Source organism: Epinephelus moara, chromosome 5 (genome assembly GCF_006386435.1).
Source record: "Epinephelus moara isolate mb chromosome 5, YSFRI_EMoa_1.0, whole genome shotgun sequence".
Lineage (NCBI taxonomy): Eukaryota > Metazoa > Chordata > Actinopteri > Perciformes > Serranidae > Epinephelus > Epinephelus moara.
Genome location: NC_065510.1, coordinates 33,959,101 through 33,985,387, shown reverse-complemented (window position 1 = coordinate 33,985,387; position 26,287 = coordinate 33,959,101). Strand labels below are relative to the sequence as shown.

The window sequence follows — 26,287 nt, the reverse complement described above, 5'->3', positions numbered from 1 at the left end:
AGACACTGCCACTGGGGCTGTTCTAAATCAGCATGTCTTCTCAATATCCCATGATATCGTAACTGTAGTTTGTTTAACTTTGCTCTGCTCCACTCTAAAAACCCAGAAAAAAAGGTACATTGGCATGGCTACGCATCAGTGAAGACTTACATGACGTTACTTATGGGTGGGTCTCTAGTGATTGGTTGCCTACGGAAATCGGTTAGAATGGACGCAATGTCAGACTTAAGATATAAAATGGAGTGTAACAAGTTGACTGTCTGATATCAGGTAGGGATGCACCAATCCGATATCTGGATTGAATATCGGCCCCGATATCATCAAAATAGATGGATAGGGTATCAGAAAATGCAACCTATACCATAGGCAATCCTTTCCCTTTAAATCTATTCTTAATTGATATTGATAATCTATAGTTCATCATTAAATTAATCTGTTTCATTTTATCTTAGGAAAGAACTGTGTAGTCATCAATGCCTGATGCCTCTAGTCTTTTCTGTTCTACATGTAAAAGGTATATAGCTTATATAAAGGTCTTAAAGTAGAAAAATCTCCATGTCTTTCAAATTCCAGACCCCTAGTTGGTAACATAAGCTTCATGTAGACGTTTAAGTCAAGCCCAGTCCACGATAAACCCTTTGAGATCTTTGGGATTATTTTCGGAGACTTTTAAAAGCTCCTCCAAATTTTTAGAGCGGTGTTCATGGACTCTGAAATACTTAACCGGTAAACTGATCTGTGATGATGTGAAAAGTCAGTGAAATACCCATTTAGCATCTGCTATAATGTAGCACAGAGATGTGTCATTTTTGTGTATTTCCATTAGCTGTATGGTTTTACAGTATCATGGTACCGGTAACGTTCTTGACTTATATGAGTATGTTAAGTTCCTCCAGTATATTTCTCATGGAAGTGTGGTAATACATTTTATTAATACTGGGCCTAAAGCTGTGTTTTTCAAAGTGGATTTAATGCAGTTCAAGCTGCTTAACCAGAGAATAAAGACACATAAACACAATACACATGATTATTATGTTTTTTATTAATATAACTTACAGGTCAAATTATTAACCAACTATTAAAATCATTATCATTCAATCAAACAATATCACAAAAATATGCTTAACAAAGAGCTTAGTCATTACATATTCATAATCCCGCCCTTGCGGCAGAAGTTAACGGATTAGAAGTTGTACAAACACATAAATGAAATACTACGAGCCTTGTGAGAACATTCTCACTTAATTACAACAAGAAAAGATAATATCCTCAGGCACATAATTATCCAACAAATCATCTTCACAGTTCTTAGTGAGGCTTTAGATTAAAGCTCTTTCTGTCATCATCATGTCGTTAGTCACCAGAGAGTCCCTCTGTAGCTATTTTTATTTACTAGCCTTACTATCTACCATTTAGTCAGTTGGATTTGATTGCTGCATGAGGAAAATAAACTCATGCTTGCTGAGTCAGTTTATTACAGGTTTTTCTAAAACTGTTGTATTTGTTTGCATTAATCTTAAAAAAGGAAAATAAGAGACCTATCCAGTTTACACATATTTCATCATACATGAATCAGATGAATTCAGTCAGCAGGATTTGAACAAAGCAGTATATTAACGATTGACTTATTTAAGTTTCTAGTTAGAAATGTGCTTAAATAAAAACTAGAAAAAGAATCCATGAAGATGTTGGCTGGGTTTTTTTTTACCCTTCTTTATAATAAATCAACCCCACACAGCAGGGAGGGAGAATATTTATCCACATATACAGTGCATATGTGGCCTAATTCAACACTAAATCGCTGTCAGAAATCCACACTACCTGTCCTCACAGGTGCTTTTTACACATTTGACACACTTCACCATTATCTGCAGACACCTTTCTGTCCCACAAACACATTCAGAAGCACCTGGACACACAGAATATTGTTGTTATCATTAATTGAAATGATCGAGCACACGGCTCGACAGAGAACTCTCTCTGGTAAGTCTTAGTAAATCATTCCACTGTCTCACATACACGGTCTCTTGATGGGCCTCTCTTCTCTTTATTGAGTTCAGCTTCTAATAGTGGAGTACAATAAGGTATATAACCTTCACACTAGTATCTGTGAAGTGGATCATTAAAGTATGACAATTTTGTCCTTAATACAGCAAGAGATGTGACAGGTGGTGGGGCTGAGAGTAAAGGCAGATGGTTTTAACTTGAAATACAGCAAGTAGAGGATTTTAAGTGTTTTTACATCTTGTAAAAACTTGTTAGCATTGGAGAACACTGAATTCAAGCAACCTACAGGGAGAGAGTATTTGATACTAAAAGCATGCACTTTGGGTGAAGTATTAAGTTAAAACTGAGACAAACAGTTTGACTGATTTTAAGGCGTTGTATTTGAAAGGCAGGCCCATAATTTTATTTTGTTTTGTTTTTTTCAAGGTTTTTATATAATTCTTCAGCTTTCCAGTGGTGTTCCTTTTAAATCTGAACATTCAAATTTTAGTCAAAGAGCCTATGTTTTAGAGTCAAAATGCTATTTTCCAAAACACCTCTAAAAATGTTTTCCCATGTGACCAGACATAGGTTTCTGCATGATGACATGTTATGTATAAACACCCCAGCCTGCCTAATGTACCTCTAACCCCCAACCCAAACCAGCACGGAGGCTACGCAATGTACTGCGGTGGACGCCATGTTAGCTCGGATCCAAAAGTCAAACAATAACACGAATAACTGGTTGAGGCAGCGGTACACCAGCAACTCCTGTGTTCTGTGAGGTAAAATAACTGTTTCTGTTGGAGTCTGACGGCTTTAAAGAGAGCGATATAACTATTATGTTTTAACCTACGTCACTGCTTTTTGCTAATGGCTGAGTGAGCATTTCCATTTGAAAAACCCGGAAAAAATACGGAGTCTTGAAGTATCTTGAAGTATATTAGAGGTTTTATCTCCTGTTTAAAAATGGTGTTGACACAGTATTTTACAGGGGACTGTATTTATATCGTCACTTAATGTTTCTGTTTGACATCTGCTCTAATTTGCAAGTCTGCTTATCCAGTGCAAAACTACATTATGACTGTGGGCTGCCACAGACTTGTCTACTTCCTTCTTAATGCCTGCGGCGGTTGATAACCGTCATGGATAAACGAATGCCTCTTCGATAACAATTATGACAAACAGCACAGGGTCTTTATAAATAACATGTTGGTCCTTGTCGTCAGGGGAAACAACCAAAACTGATTTTGCTATTGGTTTGTTCCTAAACAACTAACATTATGTAATCTTCATAATAACATTCTGTTCTTGTTAGAAAAAGAAAGAGAGAGACTGCATTTTCATCTTGGCTGGCTCACACAGAGGAGCCATCAGGCACACAGCAGAAAGTGAAGAAAAGATGGCGGAAAATGAAATACTACCAAACAATGGAATTTCTCTGTAGAAAACATGGCATTCTAAAACTGCAAATACTCTTTTGTTTTCAGTATTCTTGAAGCAATTTTTCTTTTTTGCTTGAAATAATGACTTAATTAAAGATTACAGATAAAGTTTGAATCCTGGTTAATGATTACAGTGTCTTTAGATTATTTAAGGTTGTCCATTCCCTGTTTACAGCCCACTCTGATTTCCCTCCATCATCCCCCATCACCCAAAAGAGCAGCCTAAAGTGTACCAGGGCCTTTAGAGAGGCTGATTACGGTGTTCAGCTTGACAACATATAAAGTAGGGAGGGCTAAATTTCATCAGACTGGTAAATACCAGCAGTGATGGCCATCATGGAGTTGATATGATGGGTTGATGCAGTTCAGGTTGTTCCTATATATGCAGAGCTGAAGGGTCACAGCCAGAAATCGAGGTGCGATGGGGTCAGCTCACAGTTTGGACCTCAGGGGCTTCAGGTACTTGTAGAAGGATTCATGGACCTGTAGAGGAAAGAAGGAATGAAGCATTTGTTAAAATGAAATAATGAACAAGACCAGAGTCAGACATGCTTATGTAATCTCACAGAGACAGTTGTCTTCCTCTGATGCCAAATGATTGTGGTTGGCCATAGAGTGCAAAAATGTAACAGAGCAAGTTTAGAGAGTCAAAGTAAGCTTTTTAAGTCACTTAATCATACATTTCTGTAAACTATGATCAGCTTAATGTGACCCCACCTGGACTTTCTTGGTGCAGTATAGCTAAGTCACAGAGAACCTGAAGCATTTAAGTCCCACAAATATACTGTATACCAAAAGACTAATGGTGTTTAACGTTATGCCCCTGCCATATTAAACTGTTCCTCACACCAACAGACACAACACACAAGTTGAAAGGTTAAAAATGCTTATTTATTAAGAATTGGATTGAGAATTATTTGTCGCTACTGTTATGATCATGTTTATTATTTTTGATTGGTTGCCAACCATCAGAAGGGTGGGTCTTGTGTCTTATGAGCCTGTCTGAAAACAGACACCAAGGAGAGTAGATGAGGACACATGAGAGTGGCATGCTGTCACAGAAGCCTAATGCCTTCACTTGAGAAAAAAAAGAAAAAAAGAAAAAGAATTCCACATTAGCCTCAACTAGGGATGGGTACCGAGTTCGGTACTTTTATTGGTACCGACCGAATTCGGCCGGTAATCCCGAGTATCGATTCACGTAAAATCAAACGGTATCACATTTCGGTACTTGAACGCATCCTTGGGACTTTGAGAGTGGAGGAGTGACGTTTTCACTGCCTATCGTGAATGCAGCATTGTACGCACGAGAGCGTGATCACGTCAGTGGCAGCTATCAACAATGCAGCATGGCTGAGAGAAAGAGGTCGAAGGTGTGGCTCCATATCTCAAAGTCTGATGCAGACTACACGCGTTGCAATATTTGCGACGCAAAATGCAAGGCCAGCTACAGAAATACCTCAAACCTGAGGAAGCACCTGGTTAAGCACAAGGTGTTTTTAAAGGCTGACGACTGCACAGTATTTGATAGCCTGAAAGTTAAGGCTAGCGGCTCGTCGTCATCTGCAGCCAGCATCGGGGCAGAAGAAGTGGGATTAACGTTCAATGATGACGACGGTGATTAAGCGGGGCATCAGCTACATCGGTTCCAGGTAATTAATAAGCTTAGTGTTTAAGATGATTGGGCTTTGTTCTGGTCATTCTAACATTAGCTTCGCATTTAAACTTGCCTTAGTTATCATTATCAGCTCGTTTCCTCGTATTCTCTAACTTTAACGTTACACTCCCCCACACACGTTTTTCCCAGAGGGGAAAGAGGAGGAATAGCAGGTAGTAGGAGTGGGTTTATTTTGTGCAATAAAAAGAACTGCTGCATAGTCAATTATATAGGCTACCTTTTGATATTATGTTACAAACAGTGTTAGATGTTGTTTTATCCTGTTTGATATTGAGAAATAAATGTTAGTTTTGACAAAAAAAAAATTCTAAATGAAATATTCTTTATTTACCACACATACATGCAAAAAACAGTACCGAAAACAGGTACCGTTGCGTACCGGTACCGATTCCCAGGTACCGGGTATCAGTACCGTATCGGTTCAAATGTGAAAGGTACCCATCCCTAGCCTCAACAGAAGAGGACCAGCCCATCCCGAACACCCAGTCAAGCAAGCACTGCCGTTGAGTAACCAGTGGATTGACTGCAAGAAGCAGGCTCAACTCGCTGGGGTCCACGTAAGACCTACATTGTTTTCTTGTTATTAGTATTTAGCGTACATTGTGGCCTGTGAGTAGCCTGTTTGGCCCTAAGGCAGGTATGTCCAAAGTCTGGGACGGGGGCCAATCGTGGCCAACCAACTTTAAATGGGCAGCAGATTTTCTTTCAAAATGTACTTTATGTGGCCTGCCATGCAATATTAGATAATCAGGACAGATCACTTTACATCATTTTCCAAATCAGGACCAGGGACAGTAGTAGTACAGACTTGTTTTGCAGGTCTCTATGCTGGTAAAAGGCACTTTAAACTGAAGCCATTTGTGTGACAGAGACAAAAACTTGTGGCTTAGGTAAGTTACCTTAGATGATCTTATAGACTAAAATGTAATGGTGTTGTGACCCACACAAAGTGAGTGATGACCATCCTACCACGCTGTACAAGGTACAATGATGGGCCCTGAAGCTAGATTTAGTAATATACCTCAGGTATCTCTGTAGTATCAGAGTGATACAGAGGGTCATGCTTTGACAAGATGGACAGTGAGGCAAACCTGTAAATAGTATCGCCAAAATCAATCTGAGTCAGAAATAGGCCAGCAACTAAGTGTTGTCTTGATGCCATGGAAAAGCACGACTTTAGCCTGTGCAGAGAGCCCAATGTGAATTTAAATTTCTTTGTAAGATAATCAATGTGGTATTTAAAGTTGAGACTTTTGTCCGAACAAATTCCCAACAGTTTATAATTATCAACAGACTGGATGGAGATACCATTAAGATTACTGATCAGTGCCACCTCTGACATGACACTGCTACTATTATTTCACCCCAGTGACCCTGACTGACCTCTGTGGCATTTAGGGGTGAGCGGCGAGCCCACTCAAACATGTGCTCATAGACGTTCCCATCATATCGTCCCAGGACGGATTTCAGCCTCCTGTCGTGGAAGTCAAAGGCATCCACCAGTGCCACAGCATTGGGCCTCAGCTGAGACAGCAGCTCCTTGATCCGAACAGAAACTTGGTGCACCTGAGGCACATTCAGCAGTCCGGCCTGAAATAAAACAGATCCAGATGTGGATGAAAATGTGCTGCTAGACTTCACTCAGCTGCTCTAACAGTGAGACAACAGACAGTAGAGACAGTGGGTTGTCCAACTGTCCCATAAAGCAAGTCTTCTGTTTTTATTTTCAATTTAAAACTCAACTGATAAAACAAAATCTAATTTGCCTTATTTAATCAGCAAAAAGTTCACCAGCCACCCAGGCATACAAATCCCACACAAAGACCCCATTTTGTGAGCTCAGAGACTAAGAGGGACAGACAGTAAAACTGACTGACAGCACTGGGAGTATACAATTAAGTGAAGCAGTTTTGCACAACCTGTCTGTAACACCTGCAATAAGACTAACCACTGACTGTTGGATAGATGATTGTTCTGACCTGTAGGAAGTCTCCAGAGTTGTTTGCGATGCCATGCAGGGCGTACAGCAGAGCCAGGGTCGACAGCACGGAGTGTATCGCTGTGTCACTCATCTCCCCCAGCCTGTCAGTAAAGAGCTTCACTACGACATAGTGACAGTGGGCCTGGAGACACAAGACAGGGGGACAGGTAAATGCATGAATGAGACTCAAGGCAACTAACAAGAAAGAAAGGGACAGAAAAAGAAGAAATGAGATGAACATGAGCAGGACTTGAGTTTGACTTCAGGCAGCATCGCAACAACATATTAGGCTTGAGCTCAGCTTTGACTTCTACACTTACCCACAAGTCTGAGCCAGATCTGTGTATCACAAGCTATGGAAAGCTTTAAAGGGACAATTCGCCCCAAAATTATATACATATTTTTGTTCCTCTTACCTGTAGTGCTATTTATCAATCTAGATTATTTTGATGTGAGTTGCAGAATGTTGGAAATATCGGCTGTAGAGATGTCTGCCTTCTCTCACCTGCCAACAGAAGGAAGCATGCATCTACTCATGGACAAGAGGTTCCTGCTCATGACAACATGAGATGTAAACATTTGTGGAATCCTCCTCTGCTGAGCTGTAACGTTAGCTAGGTGAGCTAGCAGTGGATGCACGCTTCCTTCTAAGCAGTGATACAGTTGGCGGGTTTAGTTCCTGCATGAAACTGCTGACAACAAGGTCTGTGGATTATTTTTAGTAACCAGATCATGATTCCTGGAAAGAGACATTGCTGTTGAGTTTTTCAAAAGTATTTTTCTCGCACTTTGAGATCCACAAGGCGAGTGTCATCTAGTTTCCTTATATTCGAGAAAGAGCAGACATCTCTACAACTGATATCGCCAACACTCAGCAACTCACTCCAAAATGGTCTAGATCGATAAATAGCACTACAGATAACAGGAAAAAAATGTCATGGCTTTGGGGTGAACTGTCCCTTTAAACTATGTAATGATCATGATCACGCACACACAGAACTGAACTTACATCGGAGGCTCTGACCAGGTCAATAGCACTGTTGTTCCAGGCGTCCTCCTGGCTCTTCCTGCGCTGTAACTCTTGCTGGATGCTCTTTGCTGCCAACTCGACTAGACTACAAACACACACACACATCACCTGCATTAACCAATGTCATCAATATAAATGAATTAAAAACATTAAGATACAACATGGCGACACACATTTATCTTGACTTTGGGTTATAAGTACAACAAGAGCTGTCTCTTTACTTAAATGAGGATTAGTGCCTTGCATGTTGTATGCCTTCACCAACCAGTCAAGTTGCAGTTACAGTTTACATCCATGTCTGTCCAGACTCATATAATATATGTAGTGAAGATTTTGAAGGAATGTAATATTAGGTATTAAGTGTATTTCTTAGAAGTTTCCACTATATTGACACGTATAATTTCCAGTGAGAAACATGCTGTCTTCGCTTAGAGACTACTTTTACAGAGGACTGATGGAGAGCTTTGTCACATGGTGCAACGACAATCACCTGGAGCTCATTATCACCAAAACATTGAGCTTGCGGTGGAATACCAGAGGAACAGGGTAGAACACAAAGTTGTAGCCATGACAGTAAACAATGCTTTAAATATGGATGTTGCTGCAAAGAAGCTTCAACTTCTAAAACGTGGATGCTTCTCACACATCTTTCGCTCAGCAGATTGATACAATCAGCACAGTTTCAAGATGGACAGCCAAGATTAGTGTCAACGATTCAGTATCTGACCAAATGTTTCCTCTTCTGTTCCTGAGTTATGATGTTGAGAAAAGAGTTTGTGCAGAACATTGTGATGTCACAGTGCAGTGTATTTGTGTATGAATTCTTGAGTTGTGGCCAAAAACATGTTTTGTGAGGTCCTGTGATCTTTGACCACCAAATCGTAGTCAATTCACTCTCAAGTCCAAGTGGAAGTTTGTGCCAAATTTGAAGAAATACCCTCAAGGTGCTCTGAGATATCGCATTTATGAGAATGGACCAGATGGACGGACAGACAACCCAAACACATAATGCCTCTGGCCACGACTGTCTCTGGCATGGAGGCTTTAAAACAAAACTGCGCCACTTAGTACCACTGCAATCTGTCTATTCACACATTGACTATCATCAATCAAATCTTTTTTAAATGTATACCATGCAGGATTGTCAATTACAGTTTGTAAACATGCTCGCCAGGGAAACTGAAAGAAAAAAAAAAACAACCCCACATTTAGCATTTTGCCTCACTGTATTTTTTTCAGTGCTGTGTCTCTTGGATGCCTGCTGCTTACAGTCTGGCACCTGGTCCCTACCTTTATATAAAGCCGTGACCTCAGTTGAGTGCAGTGGGGATACACACCCATGAACGACCCAAACACAGGAAAAAAGAAGAAAATAAGAAATACAGGCAGAGGACAGAGTCTCTGCAGAAAAATACACCACCGCACAAGTGTGAGTCATAAGTGATTATTAAGAGGGATTACCTCTCTATGACTCTATACATTGTTTTTCAGGAAAATCCAGCATAGTATACATTCAAAGAGGGAGTAGGTTGAAGGGAACATGGCAGAAACACAGAGGAAATGAATACTAACATGTCATCGTCCTTTATCCCTCTAATGTCTGAACTGGCAGGCCACATTTTGTCGCCCTCCACCAGACTGGCTTAGCCGCTGTTTGTGCTCCCCACACAGATGACACTGACTGCCAAATGAATTTAAATGTGACTAAGGCTGACAGTATGCAGGGATGAGAGCAGGGCAGCATGTCATGTAAGTGACAGTAAAAAAGGACAAAGCCATAAATATGGTTCAGCACAGAACAGCAGATTTGGGCAGATAGTCTTTTGGAAATCTGATCAGGATGATTGATGTTGACAGCTGCAGCTCTGGCCAGCACCAATACCTGGGATAAAAATCTAACTGTGTGATGAAACAGCAGACAGTGTGTCTATCCCTCATCTTTCAAGCACTTCATAAATATTAAATATTTACATTTTGCAACCACGAGCCAAGAGAGGAGGGGTCAAAGGAACACTACACTGACCAAGGATACTAATATAATTACTTAAAAAAACAAGGTTTAAGTAACTAATTCAGAACATATCAAAAATGCATTCAATGAAAATGTAGAAAAGAATGTGAAGTTGTAAACGGTATTAAATAAAGTCCAAACAACTAAGTCATATCTGCTGTTGTCTCTTACATGGCAGCTCGTTGTTTGTAGACCTCTACCAGGCTGACCAGGTCATTAATGTCAACCACAGTTGGTCTGGCAGCGACGGGCTGGGGCTGGACCCTGTGATGCTTTGGTTCATTCAGATAGGACACAATGCCGCTCAGCTGCTGTCCTGCCTTAGCCTGCCGGTAGCTCTTCACCAGGTATCTGCAGAAACAAAAGTTGAGGAGGCAGACAGGTGAGGGTTGAAACATGGGTGCAAAAGCTAGCTGTTAAACTATGTGTGTTCACAGTCTGTAGCCAAATGCAGTATTACTTGTGGTACTGTTGAGAAATAAAGACATCTCTCTTTTTTTTCTTTCTTTTTTTTTTTTTTAACAATATCTTCGTGTATCCAGTTATTATCCAGTTTTTTATTAACACCAAATCAAAGTCTGGTTTATAACTACATCGCTGAACTTTATAGTACTAGTAATAAAAAACTACAACAGCTATCATGTAGGCATATAAAGTGTCATCTGTGTTTGTGTTTGCTGTGGGAGGAGTGTGGGTGTGTCCACTGCATCTATCGCATGATAAGGCTGCTGAGTGGGCGAATGTTTATGTCTGAATGTGTCGCTATTTGTGTCTTTCTTGCTTTCGTTCTGTTTAGGCGTGTGACAAAATTGATGAGTGAAAAAGCTAAATGTGTGTGTGTGTGTGTGTGTGTACATCAGTGTAAGCACTGCTGTTTGAGTCTCTGCACTAAAAACTGTGCAATTTAGGAACTAAGCAGATTTTAAAGGTTAAGTGTTACAACTTAAAAAGTAAAGTAAAAGCAAAGTAAAGTAAAGTATTAACATCTCTCTCATTGTATGAGCACTCATAGTCAACATACTACAAAGGTGCTTCTAACACATGTCTGAGTCAGAGATCGGTGAAGAACGTGGCAGGCTGTGAACTCGGACCGGATGAGGTGTCACATTTGTGGTGGTATGCGTTTCTGTGTGACGAGTTACCTCGCAGTCTGCAGCATCATGACTGTGTTCTCTCCCTCGTAAGTGCACGTTGGGGTGAACTCAACGTAAATGTCCGGCAAGGCACTGCTGCGAGAGTAGCCGTGGCCGCCGCATGACATGCGGCACACCTCGATGGCAGAGTTGGCTGCCCACGTGGTGAAGGCCTTCAAACCGGCAGACAGGGCATGGAGCTGTAGATTGGAGGGCGAAGACAGTGAAAAAAGCTTAATGCAAGCCCAAACACTGGGTGACAATTATATCTTTTTAAAAATAAGAGCTTTGACAATTTCAAATGACATAAACAACATTGCCCTAAACATGAGAAAGAGTCAGTGATGGCTATGGGGTATGGATTCAGTATGTAGTATGCTGATATATACAGTAGTTTAAATATATATATTATTATTATTATACATTAAACATGATTGCAAATTAATTAGAAGTTGCAACTCTTTACAACAAAATGGAAATGGTGCTAGCAAATGAAGGTAGTAAATAGTATAATCAGATAACCTGTTAACCAGCCACACAGACAGAAGGATCAAAGCCTGTGTAGTCAGTATATTGCAGAATAACTGTAGTACTTGATTTGAAGAGCTTGCAAGCTACATCCGCTTACACGCTGACTGACCATGCTGGCTTTTCAATGATTAAACAGTTTTTGCTTTTACCACACTCACCACACGTCCTCAAAATACCTCGAAAGACTAATCTACAACCCATTAAGTCAATGTGCATCATCCTCAGTCAGTCAGTCAGTCAGTCAGTCAGTCATCATTGACCTTAGATCACACCCTACATGTGTGTGTCCAGTCAGTACCTCAGGCATTTCACTGAAGTCCCCCTGGTTGATGCCTTCACTGATGCGGTGGTAGGTCTGCCTCATGTACTGGCCGACAAAAGCGAAGGCATAGGCCGTAGCCAGCAGAGGGAACAGTTTGTACTGCTGCGTCTGGTAATCAAGGATCTGAGGCTCTGGCTCTCTGTGGGACAGAAACACACAGGTTTGAGTTTTCAGTATCACATAGAAGTTGTACTTCCCTTTGATACATGGGGATGTGGTAAGAGATCATATCATGGCAAAACCATTGCTATTTCCATTTCCTGTTGAAATAATGTCACCACTTGTGAAACTCAGACACCTATTTTATGTGTTGAATGCTCTGTTATCATCTATCAAGGTATTATAAATATCCTTATTCTATTCTGACCTATTGTCCCTCTTCAGTTATCTATGTTCTATAACATGTCACATCACCTGGTCCATAGGTTTACTGTATAAACACTCACGTTCTTAGGGAACAAACATAACTTACCTGAACTTTTTGTTTCGTTTTCTTGCTCAAGAAATTTACCATTGAGTTAAATACATTCATTTATTCCTAATTTTTCATTCTGTCTTTTGAGACTTTTCCTCGTGTAAATGTTCTTAACACTCTGGCAAAAAAAAGCGTGTTCATGTGGTTTTTTTTGCAACTTTTATGCATTATGTAATGTTTGCAGCTGTTTGCTGAGGTGCCTTTGTGAATACATATGAATTGACTGACCCCGGCCGGATTTCAGACTGGCGCCGAACAGCACTGTAGCGGATGGCGATGGTGCAGGCCTTGGAGAGGGCCCGGGCTGACTCGCCTACGATCATGGAGCGGATGAACACCATGGTGCCGTAGGTCAGCTTTGCACTTGGTGGCTTCACATAGGTTCCATCTGGCTCCACCTGGTGGAGAGACAGAGTCATTCTAACTGCTGATACTTCAGGAGCATGAGCCCCACTCTAAAGTTATATATAAACTCAGTTTATTATTGCACAAGTTTATTAGGTACACCTAGACAAAGTTATATAGTTTATACAACAGTCCTGGAATAAATGCTACTTTTGTGGTGACTGTGATGTTCAGATTGGTTTATGAGACTGTTAAGGAGAGATGTTGATGCAACTTACTGCAGTGGTTCCCAACTGGTGGGTCACGGCCCAAAAGTGAGTCGTGGGTCTATTTTGAATGGACCGCAAGTGACTTGCAAACATGTCAAATTTGTAAAAAACACTTTATTTCGGAGGACAGTGAATTTCAGGCGCATAGCTTTTATTTTGAAGTGCCATTTCCTGCTGTAGAGTAACTGACTGATGGACACCTACTTGACAGAGACGTCAAACTATCTTGAAGACATGGCCAAGCGCAAGTATGCTGCTGAAACTATTAAAATGTGTGGCCCTTGAAATAATGACTAAGGAGAAATCAGGACCCTGTGGCTGGACCATTTAGTGGTCATGTGGTACTGTTGAACTGTACTGACAGGTGTTTTTATTTTAAACAGGTTCTCAATGCATCTTCCAGTAGTATGCAACTGAATCAGGTGCTTCTCAGTTCGAGGCCGACAAACTTACAATGGGAAAAAAGGGACCGGAGCACACTCAGTGATCTGCAGCTTTGAACTGTGCAAACAGGCTAAATTTCAACACGACTGTGACAGAAAGTTCTGTTGTTTTGGCCACCCCATTTATATCACTGAGGGTTAGCTAAATAACAAGAACATCTCTTTGTATATTTAACTACAGTTCAACAACATCACAAATGGCATCCTCTAAAATGACAACAAAGTTGAATAAAAACCCCTCTGAAACAGTTTCAACAAAAACCTAACATGATTTACTGCATTTACTGAGTGTTGTATTAAAATGCAACCGTTTTAACTAGGTGTACCTAATAAATTGGCAGCTAAGTGTGTATACACTAGGCTTGGGCGGTATCACAGTATTTTAGCTGTGCATAACTTTTTTTAAGTGCAATACCTGAAAAATCCTGTGCAATACTTTGTCTGTCAGTGTCTATCTACATGTCTATGTGTATGCAGTAATGCCTACTGTCTGTCTATGTTGTGTTCAGGTGAACTTGTTGCTGTCTGTGTGCTCTACTTTTTATGTTAAATGTTGTTTTTTACAAACCAGCACATTGGCATGTGGAGAAACGTAATTTTGTTCTACTGTGCAATTGCTTATTGTATGGTTTTGATTACAATAAAGCTCACTTTGACTTTGACTACAGCATACCAAGGTATTTAAAAAATTCCAAGGGTTCGAGTTTCGATACTATGCAAAATACAGATACTTGTCTTTTTATTAAACTCATACCGAGATGCTGTATTGAGGATGTATTGTATTTAGTGCACATCACACTAACAGAGGTCAGTCACTACTGGTGGAACAGGCAGTTAAATTAGGAATCAGGGAAACTGTGGAGATAATGTTATAGGACTGTTAACAGGCTGCTAGCACCAGCAGAGAAACCACAGGGAAAACAGCACATTTTTACAACTTGGTGAATTAAGGGTTTATTTCAACCAAACCAGAGTTGGTGATTGTTGAACAGTGGACTAACTAACTGAATGGCTAACAAGACTAACTAAGACAGTCTTGTAGAGCTTTATTTTGTTTTTGTTGAGTTTGAATAAGTCCTACTTCAGTGAAATGGAGAAACTTGAATTCAGAAGGTGAACTCTCCAGTTAGGAGAGATATGAAAATATAGATAAAGCCCAAGCCTAATATACACCATTACTACATTACATATACAGTATTACAGTATTTTAACATGATGCAATCAAGACAAAGAGCAATGGTCAAAGGTAGATTACTTCATGCATATAAAAGATTTAGTTTGAGTTTCATTGAGAAGAAAATGTAAATGCTGATGACTAAAGCCACCAGAGCCAAATGACTCTAAACATGCATGACATTTGCAGATCTATAATTTTATTAACTCTTTTGTTTCTATGACACTGTGACACTATGACATTACTACAATGCAACAATCCCTCCCAATTTGGTAAACAAACACAGTTGTGCAGGTTTTTGCTATTAATGATTCATTTATGTGCAAAGAACAGGATATGTCCTAGTGGCAAAAAGATAAACAATGATGTTAAGGACACTAACTGTCCTTTGGTGTTCGTACAGGTACAGTTACACTGACAGCGATCCCTTAACAAGAAAGGAGGAAATCTCAGATGACAAGAACTATCTCATAAACTTGTACCCAACTGACCTCAGGGAAAATATCAACTCAAATAAAGTCACATCACCTTGGCGTATTTCATCAGCATGTTCTCCCGTGGGATTCGTACGTTCTCTAGTTTCAGGAAGCCGTTGTCAACTTCATTGAAGCCAAACTTGGGGCCGATGTCTCCAACCACAATTCCTGAAAGAGACAGAGAAAAAATACACAGACTGAAAAAAAGGAAGGCAGAGACAGGAAGGTAAATGACGACTGGCTTTACCACAAACACCACATCCAAGGAGACTTTACAGACGGTGGTTACCTGGCAGGGGTACATGTGTGTCCATGTCACGGATGGGTACGATGAAAGCGTGCAGACCGTGGCAGTTTCCCTGAGTGTAAAGCTGGGCTAGAACAATGGCGTGGTTTGAAGTCTTTCCAACTAGAAAGAGAGGGAGAGTAAGAGGGTTCATACTAGTTTGTTCTAAGAGTCAATGAGGTTTTCTCAGCATGACAGAAGAACAACAAGAAAGCAGTGTAACATCTTTGGGAAAACAACACACATTATGCTCACAGGGGTTCTGACACTATGCCAAATCCAGGCTGCGAAAAAACTCTCGGTCCAGTTCTGCAGAGACATGACAATGTGAATGTACTTACGTGCTCCAGGCCACCATTTGATTGAGCTGACTGTGGGACTGTTCAAGACAAACTCTTGCGTGGCTGGGTCATATGTGGCTGTTGTCTCCAGCCCTCTGAGGTGTGTGCCTAGAGAGAGACAACATGTCAAAGCCCCGCCAAACACATTTACACACAATACAGCTGAAAAGCAAAAATGAATTGGTGGGACATGAACAGGATAAAGATGAATGACTTAAACAAATGTTTAGCATCAATCATACAAGCCAAAAAAAAGATGAATCAAAACATCAAATATGATAATGGATAGAAAATGTTTAGCCCTTGACAATTTGAAATATGCATTAATAGGTATCTAAACACTTATAAATGAAAGAATGGATGAAGCCAACATAAAGGAGCAAAGCAGTGAATTTGTAGGTGTTTGACAGATCTAAAAACGTGTCAAAAATTACATTTGAGGATAACACAATTCATGCTGTATCTATGTCATGCCATTTGCTTGATGTTCTCAGAATTTGCACCTAAAACAAACAAAGCAGGACGTTCCTATTTAAACTGGAATGTGTGTTGGTATACTGGTCTGCAATCAAAACAAATCTCAACCTAAAACAAACTTAACCACCTAAGGTTGTTAGTAAAGTAAACAGTTTTGTCAAAAGCACATGAGAAGGGTCGAAACAGGAGTCAGGAAGCATGACAGCTAGTGACAGACTCTATACTAGGAGGTATGGGCATGCAGTTCAAAGGGAAATTTAATTAGCAACTTTATTCTCACACAGCGGGTCACAAGCGGTCAGACAGTTCGTAAATATATTTCACCATATGAAATATTTGACACTGCCACTTTAAAGAAGTGGCGCTCCCACACAGTTTATTCAACAAAATGGATGATTACAATGGCTATTTTGGTTGTGTTCATCTATGGGGCCATTATTGTAGCAGAACTATTTGGTAACGTGAGAGGAGAGTTGTGTAGCTGTATCCAAATCTGTGTGCGTGATCTGATTTGTAAATGTGTAAAAGAATCTCTTAATGTATATTGAAATTTGTCAATGTGTACAGGAATCTGCAAATGTGTATTCAGAGTCTGGGTGTATTATTCAGATTTGTAAATGTATAAAATAAATCTCCAAATCTCTGTTCAGAATGGTAAGTGTATTGAGATCTGATGTGCTGACAAATCTGTGAATGCATACATAAAAGCAGGCATGTCTAAAGTCTGGCCCGGGGGCCAATCATGGCATGCACACAAATTTTAAATGGCCCCTAACTTGTTGTTCAAGATATACTGTGAATGACCCACCACACAGCATCGGTTAGTCACGCAAGTTCACTCTGCATTTCTTCTGTTCACCTCACGATGCAGGACGATCATACAGTTTGTAGACATGTACCAAGTGGGAACTACGCAGGTAGAACTAATCTATAAATGCGTACATGGACATTATTGACTGAAAAGCCTAAATATTTCGCTCCAAGAGCTGCAAACACAAACAAGTTGGCTCCATGTGACAAGTTGGCTCCATGTGGCCAGTTGCAAATGTGTGTAGAGATTTGTCTGCACTACTCTGCCTGCACTGTCTCAGCAGCTAGACAGTGGTCATACCACCAGTTGGCACTCAGTGATTTTAAGTGACAGGTTCAGCTTTATGATATATGTCTTTTATTTCAGACTTGATTGCCAAATTGTGAGTATCCACTACCCTTAGGTAAAAGAGATTAATTATTCAACCTCGTGTGCAGTTGACCACCCTGTTTTCAGTTTTCATAGCCCTTTTCTTGACAAACAAATAGTTCTGCTACAATGAGGACCCCATATTCATCATCATGTTAACTTGAAGCAGATTAAACTTAAATTAAATTTGGGATTTGTTACAATGTGTCTGCTACTTGTGTAGCTTTCCCTACTCAACTGAATTTACTTGTATTCTACACAAAAATGGGCAAAATATGATGTAAAGGATGTTAAAAACACTAGCAAGTAAGACAGACAATAAACTTACACAGGTAAGTTTAGTACAAGCACATATTAGTGCTAACTACATCAACATTAGTTTTAAACCATAAGAAGCATCACAGTTTTTAAAATGTAGCACCAGGTTGTTTTTGCATTAAAGTAAGACACGAGTAAACATTTTCATAACCACACAATCTTGGGGTCCAATAGCAGTGAAAAGCAACCAAATAATCCCCGTTTACTGACAGGCCTACACAAGCCTGTTATTTTGGACTTCTCTGTTCATTTTACCGTGGCCCATCTCAGTCTGAGCGTAGGTGCCGATGATCTTTAGGTTCCAGGCGGGCATGAAGAAACGGTCCATTTGCTCTGGGGTGGCCTGGTTGAGCAGTGTGGGCAGGAACATCCCCAGATGGAGATCCAAGGGCTCTGGCCTGTCTGGGTGCACACAGCTAGGCCACGCAGGAAAGGGGCAAACGGAAAAGAAAAGCAGGTGGTAATGTAGAAAGGGCAGGTAGGAGGATCCATGGGAATTTTTTGATAGAAGTAATTTTATGGCAAGTTTGAACCATACAGGATGAATGAGAAAGAGAATGTTGGACACATTTTCAAAAATCCATAAGATGGATTAGGGGTGAGAATCAATATGGTTCAAACAAAGAAGAAGAGTGCACAGGAAAGCAGTAATAGAAGTGAAAAAGACAAATTAAAACAGCTTGTGAGAATATCATGCATATTAATTTGATCATATGCTCATCATTTGGCTCCACTTATTTGAATCTGTCTTTTAGAAGCTGCAGCAATAAAATTCATCCGCCACATGAGTCTGAATACCTCAAAGTGTGTGCACCACTTTAGTCTCAGCCAGTTCTCAGTTTCTGTATCAAACACGCACCTGATTAAGCTGCCTCTTACATTTCTCTACACCAAGTCATCACATGTAAACTTCTAGTTCATCACTACCTGGATGTTCAACTAGTCTGGCAACATACAGTTTGAAAGTCACAAAAATGTTTGGTTGAACTTTTCACTGAACCCAATAAAGATATATATAAAACCTGGACTTGGGTACTAATGGGTAGGTAAGGTTTCTTTCTTCTAAAATGTTTTTTAGCAGACTAATTTGATTGATCTTATTGATTAAGTCATCTTCCATACCCATGATGACTGGGTATTTGCGTAAAATACCACAAGACAGACATGTAGTATAGTCATACTTTTGAAAGTTTTGGTGGCAGCTCTGCACACTGAACTGCAAGTAGTAGGCCAATCACACGTGGCATTAAATCTAAGGATGCTTGCAGTGATTGGCTGTGGGCAAGACCATACAGGAGTCACTTTTTTCTAGGTATGGGTACGAAAGGGATCAAACATAGATATAGTTTGACTGGAGAAGTTTCGATACTACTTGGTACTGGGTTATTTTGGATTTGGACCTAGTGCTGGTCCAACCTGCCAAAACACAGGTGAACAAAATGTTCATTAAAGATGGGGCCATTGGTTCTAAACTTTCAGTGTAGGTTTGCACAGATAAACTACAAATTCCTAATAACATCCACTTGACTTTGTTACAGCAGGGCAACAAACAATAGCTGGTTTGGCCTACATTCTCTTGGATTACAAAGAGACATTCAGAAGCTAGAACTCAGCCTCATTATGGGGTCCCAGACCACATATTTGTGCAGCAAGTACTGTTGCTCTTGCTTTTGATGTTTTGACCAGTTTCAGTTTCCAGTCTGCACTACCTACTGATCCACACACCAGAACAACTTCTTCACCGTTTCTGGCAACTCAAGATGTCAACAGCCAAACCAAAGGCAGAACACATAATTACAACTAAATCACTGATTTAGACTTCATTAGAAACTGAGTTCATCATTTGCAAAGAGATGGAAAGTAATCATGACACATCAATCAAAATGCACACAAGCACCATTAGTGCATTGTTATGACATTAAGATGGAATTAGAGAGTTGTGAGTAGGAAAGTAGTAGCACTTCCTAATGTAGATGGGAATATGTTTTGGAAAAGACTAGAGAAAACTAACACATTTTATTTTAAGACACTAATACAACTCTGAAGGTGTAAGGGACAACCACTAGCTAAGGGATGTTAATAATACAGCTCTACATACTTAACCAGCCACCAATCACCATCTCTTGTTAGAACAAAACGTGAAATATGAACATAATTGTTAGGACACGCATGCAACTAGTTTTGAGTTTTTCTACATGATTTGGATCTGTCAAACACGTACAGGAAATCAACAGATCTGCTCCTGGTACTAAAAAGTACCCAAAAACTGCTGCAACGGGCCTCTTTTCCAGCCCCAAATGTCACGTTGGCTTAAGAGTCAAAAACACCAATGCCACTTTGTTCTATAACAGCATGATGAAGTTGACTCTGGGCCTTCAACAACAAGCGAATAGATATGTCAAGGGCTAAGTCCAGGACTGACCGTGACCCAGCTCAGTTTGGGCATATGTGCCCAAGGCCTTGAAGGACTCTGCCAGAGGTAACCATTTCCTGGACTGCTGAGGATCACACAGGCTGTACAGGGTCGGGATGAACATCACATAGTGTAGCCCCAAGGCCTCATGGAAGTTGCCTCTAATCATACTGGGTGGAGGAAAGGTATAGGATACACAACCTGAGGTCAGACTTGCTGTTACACAACTGTTGTGTAACAACTGTATTCGCTGACTCACTGTTCTTCACTGACAGGCTGATTTTTATGGCTAAGGTTCATGTTTATCTCACATTCACAATTCAATTACTTGTTCAGACGTGCCCGTCTGTCGACTGGAGAGTTATTCAGTGTTCAGTTTCTATGTGCTGTACTCAGATCTCTTTTGCACGAGAGATCTCAGTGAGATTACCAGGTTAAATATAGGTTACATATTGACCATAATATGTATATAAATAAAGGAATATCTTGTGGAGGAATGGTGCTCACCCCTCCAACAGAGTTCTGCAGTTTTGGCACTGACCACTGAAGTTGTTATGGAGGGCTGTAGTGACCTGGCTTCATGTTGTTTTTTCCCTTTAATTTGTCACCCATTGTAGGTTTTCCATTGACCTACACTCATTCACTTTGTTTTTCCCTCAAGCAGCCACAATTAAAATGACGACAGTAAAAAAATTAATCTCTACACTTCATGCAATATGCAATGAAAACTGGTTACATTTTACACTGCATGTCATTGTACAGCCGCTCAAAGCTTGGAGCTTGCCTACCCTCTGACACAGTTTTAACCCAATCTTGTGTTGAACTTTGCTCCGACGGTATATGTTTGCCTCGAGGCCAAAGGCAGAGTAGACTGTTAGTCAAGTTACAATTTATATTACACAATTTCCCTGAAGACAAAATTAAATGCTTCTTTGAATTTTGTTCTACCACCATAAAGTTTCTAAACTATCCAGTTGTTTAGTAGTCGATGCAGGTTACAAGACAGTTGTGAAACTGGAACCACAAACATGTTAAAATTATCCATCGCATATCATGGTGCCCAAGCTTTATCATGATAGCCTTTGCTATGTGAAATAAACATTGGTTATGTCAATTTGTACACTGCATGTCAGTTAATGAACAATCCAGGTATATTATTTGATTATATCACGTATAATGTGCACCCTTGATAAAGACAAAAGTTTGATTTAAAAGACATAAGACATTTTAAAGTCGATAGGTACAAAAATATATTAACAAGTACATACTGTGTTTGTTAACTTTAGCTTTTGGAAAACAGAATTTCATTGTTCACCTCTTCCCTCTATCAAATTTGCATTGTAAATGACCGGCAGTACACGTATCATATCTTATGTCTGACCCTGCTTACACTCCTTGTGTGCCTCACCAGGATAATGCTACTGAGCATCAAACTGAGGACAAACAACAGTATATAACTGGACTGTTAAGTGCCTTACATTGCTTGCTAAGCATGATTTTAGTGATAACAGCACACATTACTACAGTGTATCTCCTTGAGCCAAAGTTCTCACATTGAGGTATCATGGTGTATAGTTCTCAGAGCTCAAAATTTTTAATAGTTGCAATCTGTATTTTGAGCACTTTAAGGGACATAATCCCCTTTTCTCACAGGCTTTTTGTGTCTACCTCTCTGTCTTCTTTTTTTTTTTTTTTTAAATATATTTTTGGGGCATTTTAGCCTTTAATTGACAGGACAGACAAGCATGAAGGGGGGGGAGAGAGAGGGAGTGACATGCAGCAAAGGGCCACAGGCTGGAGTCGAACCCGGGCCACTGTGGCAACAGCTTTGTACATGGGGAGCCTGCTCTATCCACTAAGCCACCAACGCCCCATGTCTACCTCTCTTAACAGCAGATTTGACTGCCTTGCAATCACATTATGTAAGCCAGTTGACTGTTTGCCTCACGCATCAACTTGTTCACCACATACTTCTTATAGCAGTAGATCTCCTCTGGGTCTGCGATGCCATACTCTCTGAGCTTCAGGATCATTTGGGCACTTTTTCTAACAGCCTGGTCATAGCGCTCACTGCGGGACAGGAAGTTTTGATCCTCCTCTTGAAAGTCTGGGTCGTTGAGAACCATGGTCTCTACAGTCGAGAGTGGAAATTAAATCAGAAATATATCTTTTAGTATAAACAGCTGCGCTAGTCTATACAATACATATATTAAAATTTAACTGGACATTTCCAAAAGGCTGTTAAAATGTGTGTATGAGTACCCATTTATGAAAATGTGTACGAAATTGGTGAGTGTCTATCAAGATTTGAAATTGTGTATTAAGTTAAAAAAACAAGTACATGCAGTTGGTTGTTGGAAAAATTAAATACTGACCATCAGTTACCATACTCAGTGGCTTATTATTACCACAACTTCCTCCTGTTTGACAACATTACCTGGCTGACAACAATCACAGACTTTGGGCTACACAAGCTATGAACACCGTGACATAACAATAAATACAATGACATGAAGACAACAAAACTATTGCAAACATAGTTTTGCATAGTGTTATTTTTTTTATCTGAAGCCAACTGGATGTCCTTTTTCCCATTAGGTCTACAAGCACAATGTTACTGGCACGTACACAGTGCATCCATGCATGATCAGAGGGGTATTCCAGGTAGGAGGTTCAACAAACTCTGAGTCTAACCCTGAACTCTGAGTTGACTTACCCTGAGATGGGAAACTCTGAGTATCCGGTTCCAGAACAGCTGATCTGAGTTAGTTCAGTCAACTCTGAGTATGTTCACTCTGAGTTAAACCAACAATAAAAAGCCATCATCAATGGAGCTCCGACTCCACGATTCACCATGGCAACAGGTAAATAAAAGACAGGCTGTAGATACATTACATTATATTAATAATATATAATAATATATTTGTTCAGATTTAATCTGATGGGGAAAAACACAGGAGGCAGCAACTGAAAAATAGGAAGATTTAAAACATATAGGCTAGGCTATAGATCAAAGACATAAAGACATGACTGTAAACTCACAGTCTGACCCAGTAATAATATGTTTGGTGATTTGCACTTGAAAAGACGTTGAGGTTAAAATACAGTAGATTTTAAAATGTTGCACATCTATTTGTATCTTGACTCAACAGCATTCAGTGACTTTATTTCAGCTACAAATGTAGTAAATTTAAAGACACTGAAATGCTGCACCATTGCTCACTCAGAAATATTAACATATAATCCCCAATATTAGGCTATAGGAATTATGTTCCATCAGTGCGACCAATGACATCAGTGATAGAGATCATTAGTCATTGATACTACGTGTCTAAAGCTTCATACCGATTTTTAAAATTTAAATAATTAGACCTACACATTATGTGCAATAAACATTTGGGAGCTGCTCTAACAGACTGACAGTCTGATCCTTGTGCACAGTGTTATAAAAAATAATAAATATAAAAAGGACAGAGGTTTGATTCTGAGCTGAGGATGAATTCTCGCTGTGTAATATTTGAATGTTAAGACAAAAACCGATGTCCAAAGAAATGATTGATGTGCATAAATTCAATAACTTAAGACAGTCCTGAGTAACAAACTAATATCCAGCAGGATTTAGACTGTGACAGATGGTAAATGTCCGCTAATTAATGCGCTTCGATACAAGCTTTGACACGGACTGAATGATTGAGGAAATGAAACAGCGTGTAAGAGGGAGGAGACAGAGAAAAACTCAGGGTTTATTGAAGAAAATCTGTCAGCGAGCAGGTTAGGTTCACAGAGTCTGTTACCATGGTAACTGACTCGGAGTTTCAGTTACCTCTCTTTCTGGAACGGATAACTCAGAGTTTCCCTCATCTCAGGGTTAACTTACTCTGAGTTTTCACATAACCCGCTTTCTGGAATACCCCTCAGGACAGCAGTAGCTGTCTCACAGTGGATGAGATGAATCCTGCAAAGTCCACACTTCAAGACCAAATGTATCATATATGCCTGCAAGGCCTGTGTCGAGAAAAGGAGCCTTTTTTTTTTTTTTAACAATTCCTTTGGTACTCTCAACATCCTGCAATCCACTGTACATCAGTCTTTTCTCACTGAAATGCTCTGGTGAACTCAATAATCAGTATGTCAATGGATGAAAACATAATGCGACATTATTATGATAATGTATTAATCGTTTAGAGTGATTTTCAAGGAAAGAAAAATCCCCAAATTCTCTGGTTTAAAATGTGATTATTTTCAGGTTTTCTTGGTTTTATAAAGGTTATGAACTATATGTCGTTGAGTTTTGGACTGTTGGTTTGACAAAAAAAGACATCTGAAAATATCATCTTGGACTCTGAGAAACTGTGATTGACATTTTTAACAATTATTTTAACAGCTTCCAGACAAAAACATTAATTGATTAATCTAGAAAATTCTCAGAATAACTGGTAATGAAAAAGGTCCTCTTTTTGAGACCCTAGTAAATTTCAGTTTTAATACCTGCACCTTAAGCTTTAACAAAATGTACAAATACATGAATGCTGTTTTAAGAATATATACAGACATGGAAAATTAGATATCTGAAATAAGGCTCTTACAACACATTTTTAGAAGTGTATAAACACTGACACACTTTGGTATACATTCTATCTTTCTCTCTACTTGAAGTAGCTGTAAAAAATAATTATGATATTTAATTTTCTATGACTTAACATGACCTGATCTTAACCAAGACAGATGTCATGTGGGCAATTGCTTTTAAGTTCTGCCCACATCAAATCAAACATACATATGGATGTTGTCAGTGGTAGAAAGCAACTTACTACATTTATTCAAGTATGACACTTCAGTATAATTTGGAGGTACTAGTACTTTACATAGTATATCTATTTTATGCTTCTTGATATTTTGACTCCACTACATCTTTGAGGGAAATATTGCAGTTTTACTAAACTATATTTATTTGATAACATAAGTAACTAGCTACTTTGCAGATTCAGACTATCAATACAAGAATAATTTAAACAAATATTAATATTATTGTTGGATAAAGCTACACAGCAAGAAATTAAAGTAAGCCCCACCTTTACCAGTTCCAGCATTAAAATCATAAGTGTATATTAATCAATAGACCATAGTCCATTAATATAATATACATTATTCTGAAATGGGACATTCTGCATTATGAGTATTTTTAATTTTGGGCACTGAACGTATATTTTGATGCTAATACGTTTAAACTTTAACTTGAGTAAAGTTTTGAAAGCTTTTCTTGTAGCAGAGTATTTCTACACTGTGCCAATACTGAGTAACTGATCTGAGTAATTTCTACCACGGCTGTTAATACAATACAACCCGCTGGTAAACATTACATCACTGGACACTAAACAACTTTGAACAATACTGCAAGGATGTGTGACACATGACACGTACGCCGAGTTTACCTTTGAAACACGCTAAATCACGCTAGCACACTAATATTAATATTACCACCCTATGCAGATTTTAGGATGAGATAAGTTTTTAAATCACGTAAAAGTGTGGTTAACTTCAGGACAAGTAGAAGGTGAACTTGCGGCCGTTGGCAGGAGAGCTGCTAGCCACTCAATAGCAAACAGCCGACGAGAGCATTGTTGAGTTAGCTCCTTATCTTAGCAAGTATCACTATCATCACCAAAATACGTTTTTGGTGTCAGTTTTAACAAGCACAACAAGACGGGCAGAGAAAACATTTCAAACTCACCAATTTCTCGCCGTCTCCTGGTCTTTTCAGGGCCCCCATCCAAAATGTAGGTCAGTTTTTCGACGTCAAAAGTGGCGTTTTTCCGCTCTTTTAAAATATCAGGATTCATGGTTCTGTATCCGACTGAAAACAATATTAGTAGTTAAAAAAATATGATGGGAATCGACTTATATAACCTGCCTCCTGCCTGCAACCTCTTAACCTGGTGTGGCAGGATCTTCCTGACTCGGCCTCCTCCAGTT

General features: G+C 39.6%; 1 protein-coding gene across 2 annotated transcripts; it reads right to left on the bottom strand.

The window, feature by feature from the left end:
• Window positions 1-1,022: 1,022 nt before the first annotated feature.
• Window positions 1,023-26,286, bottom strand: acox1 (acyl-CoA oxidase 1, palmitoyl). Of its 2 annotated transcripts, none has more exons than XM_050043554.1 (14): window positions 26,046-26,286; window positions 22,286-22,445; window positions 18,157-18,317; window positions 15,927-16,034; window positions 15,589-15,708; window positions 15,352-15,467; window positions 12,821-12,990; window positions 12,094-12,256; window positions 11,274-11,464; window positions 10,303-10,482; window positions 8,100-8,205; window positions 7,089-7,232; window positions 6,493-6,699; window positions 1,023-3,914 (listed from the first exon to the last, which is right to left on the bottom strand). In XM_050043554.1, exons 1-14 carry the CDS (start codon window positions 26,152-26,154, stop codon window positions 3,864-3,866), a joined length of 1,986 nt encoding a protein of 661 aa, XP_049899511.1. In that variant the 5' UTR covers window positions 26,155-26,286; the 3' UTR covers window positions 1,023-3,863. The 2 variants fall into 2 exon arrangements, with proteins under 2 accessions (XP_049899511.1, XP_049899510.1); XM_050043553.1 differs by lacking the exon at window positions 18,157-18,317 and adding an exon at window positions 20,324-20,484 and having other exon boundaries at window positions 26,046-26,285.
• Between the last annotated feature and the right edge of the window lies 1 nt (window position 26,287).

Coding starts and splice junctions, on each gene's coding strand:
- acox1 (XM_050043554.1), bottom strand. CDS start 26,154: ATGAATCCTGATATTTTAAAAGAGCGGAAAAACGCCACTTTTGACGTC. Junction 16,035..18,156: donor TCAGACTGAGATGGGCCACG/GTAAAATGAACA, acceptor GTCTCTCTCTAG/GCACACACCTCAGAGGGCTG. Junction 7,233..8,099: donor ACCTGGTCAGAGCCTCCGAT/GTAAGTTCAGTT, acceptor TTGTGTCTCCAG/GCCCACTGTCACTATGTCGT.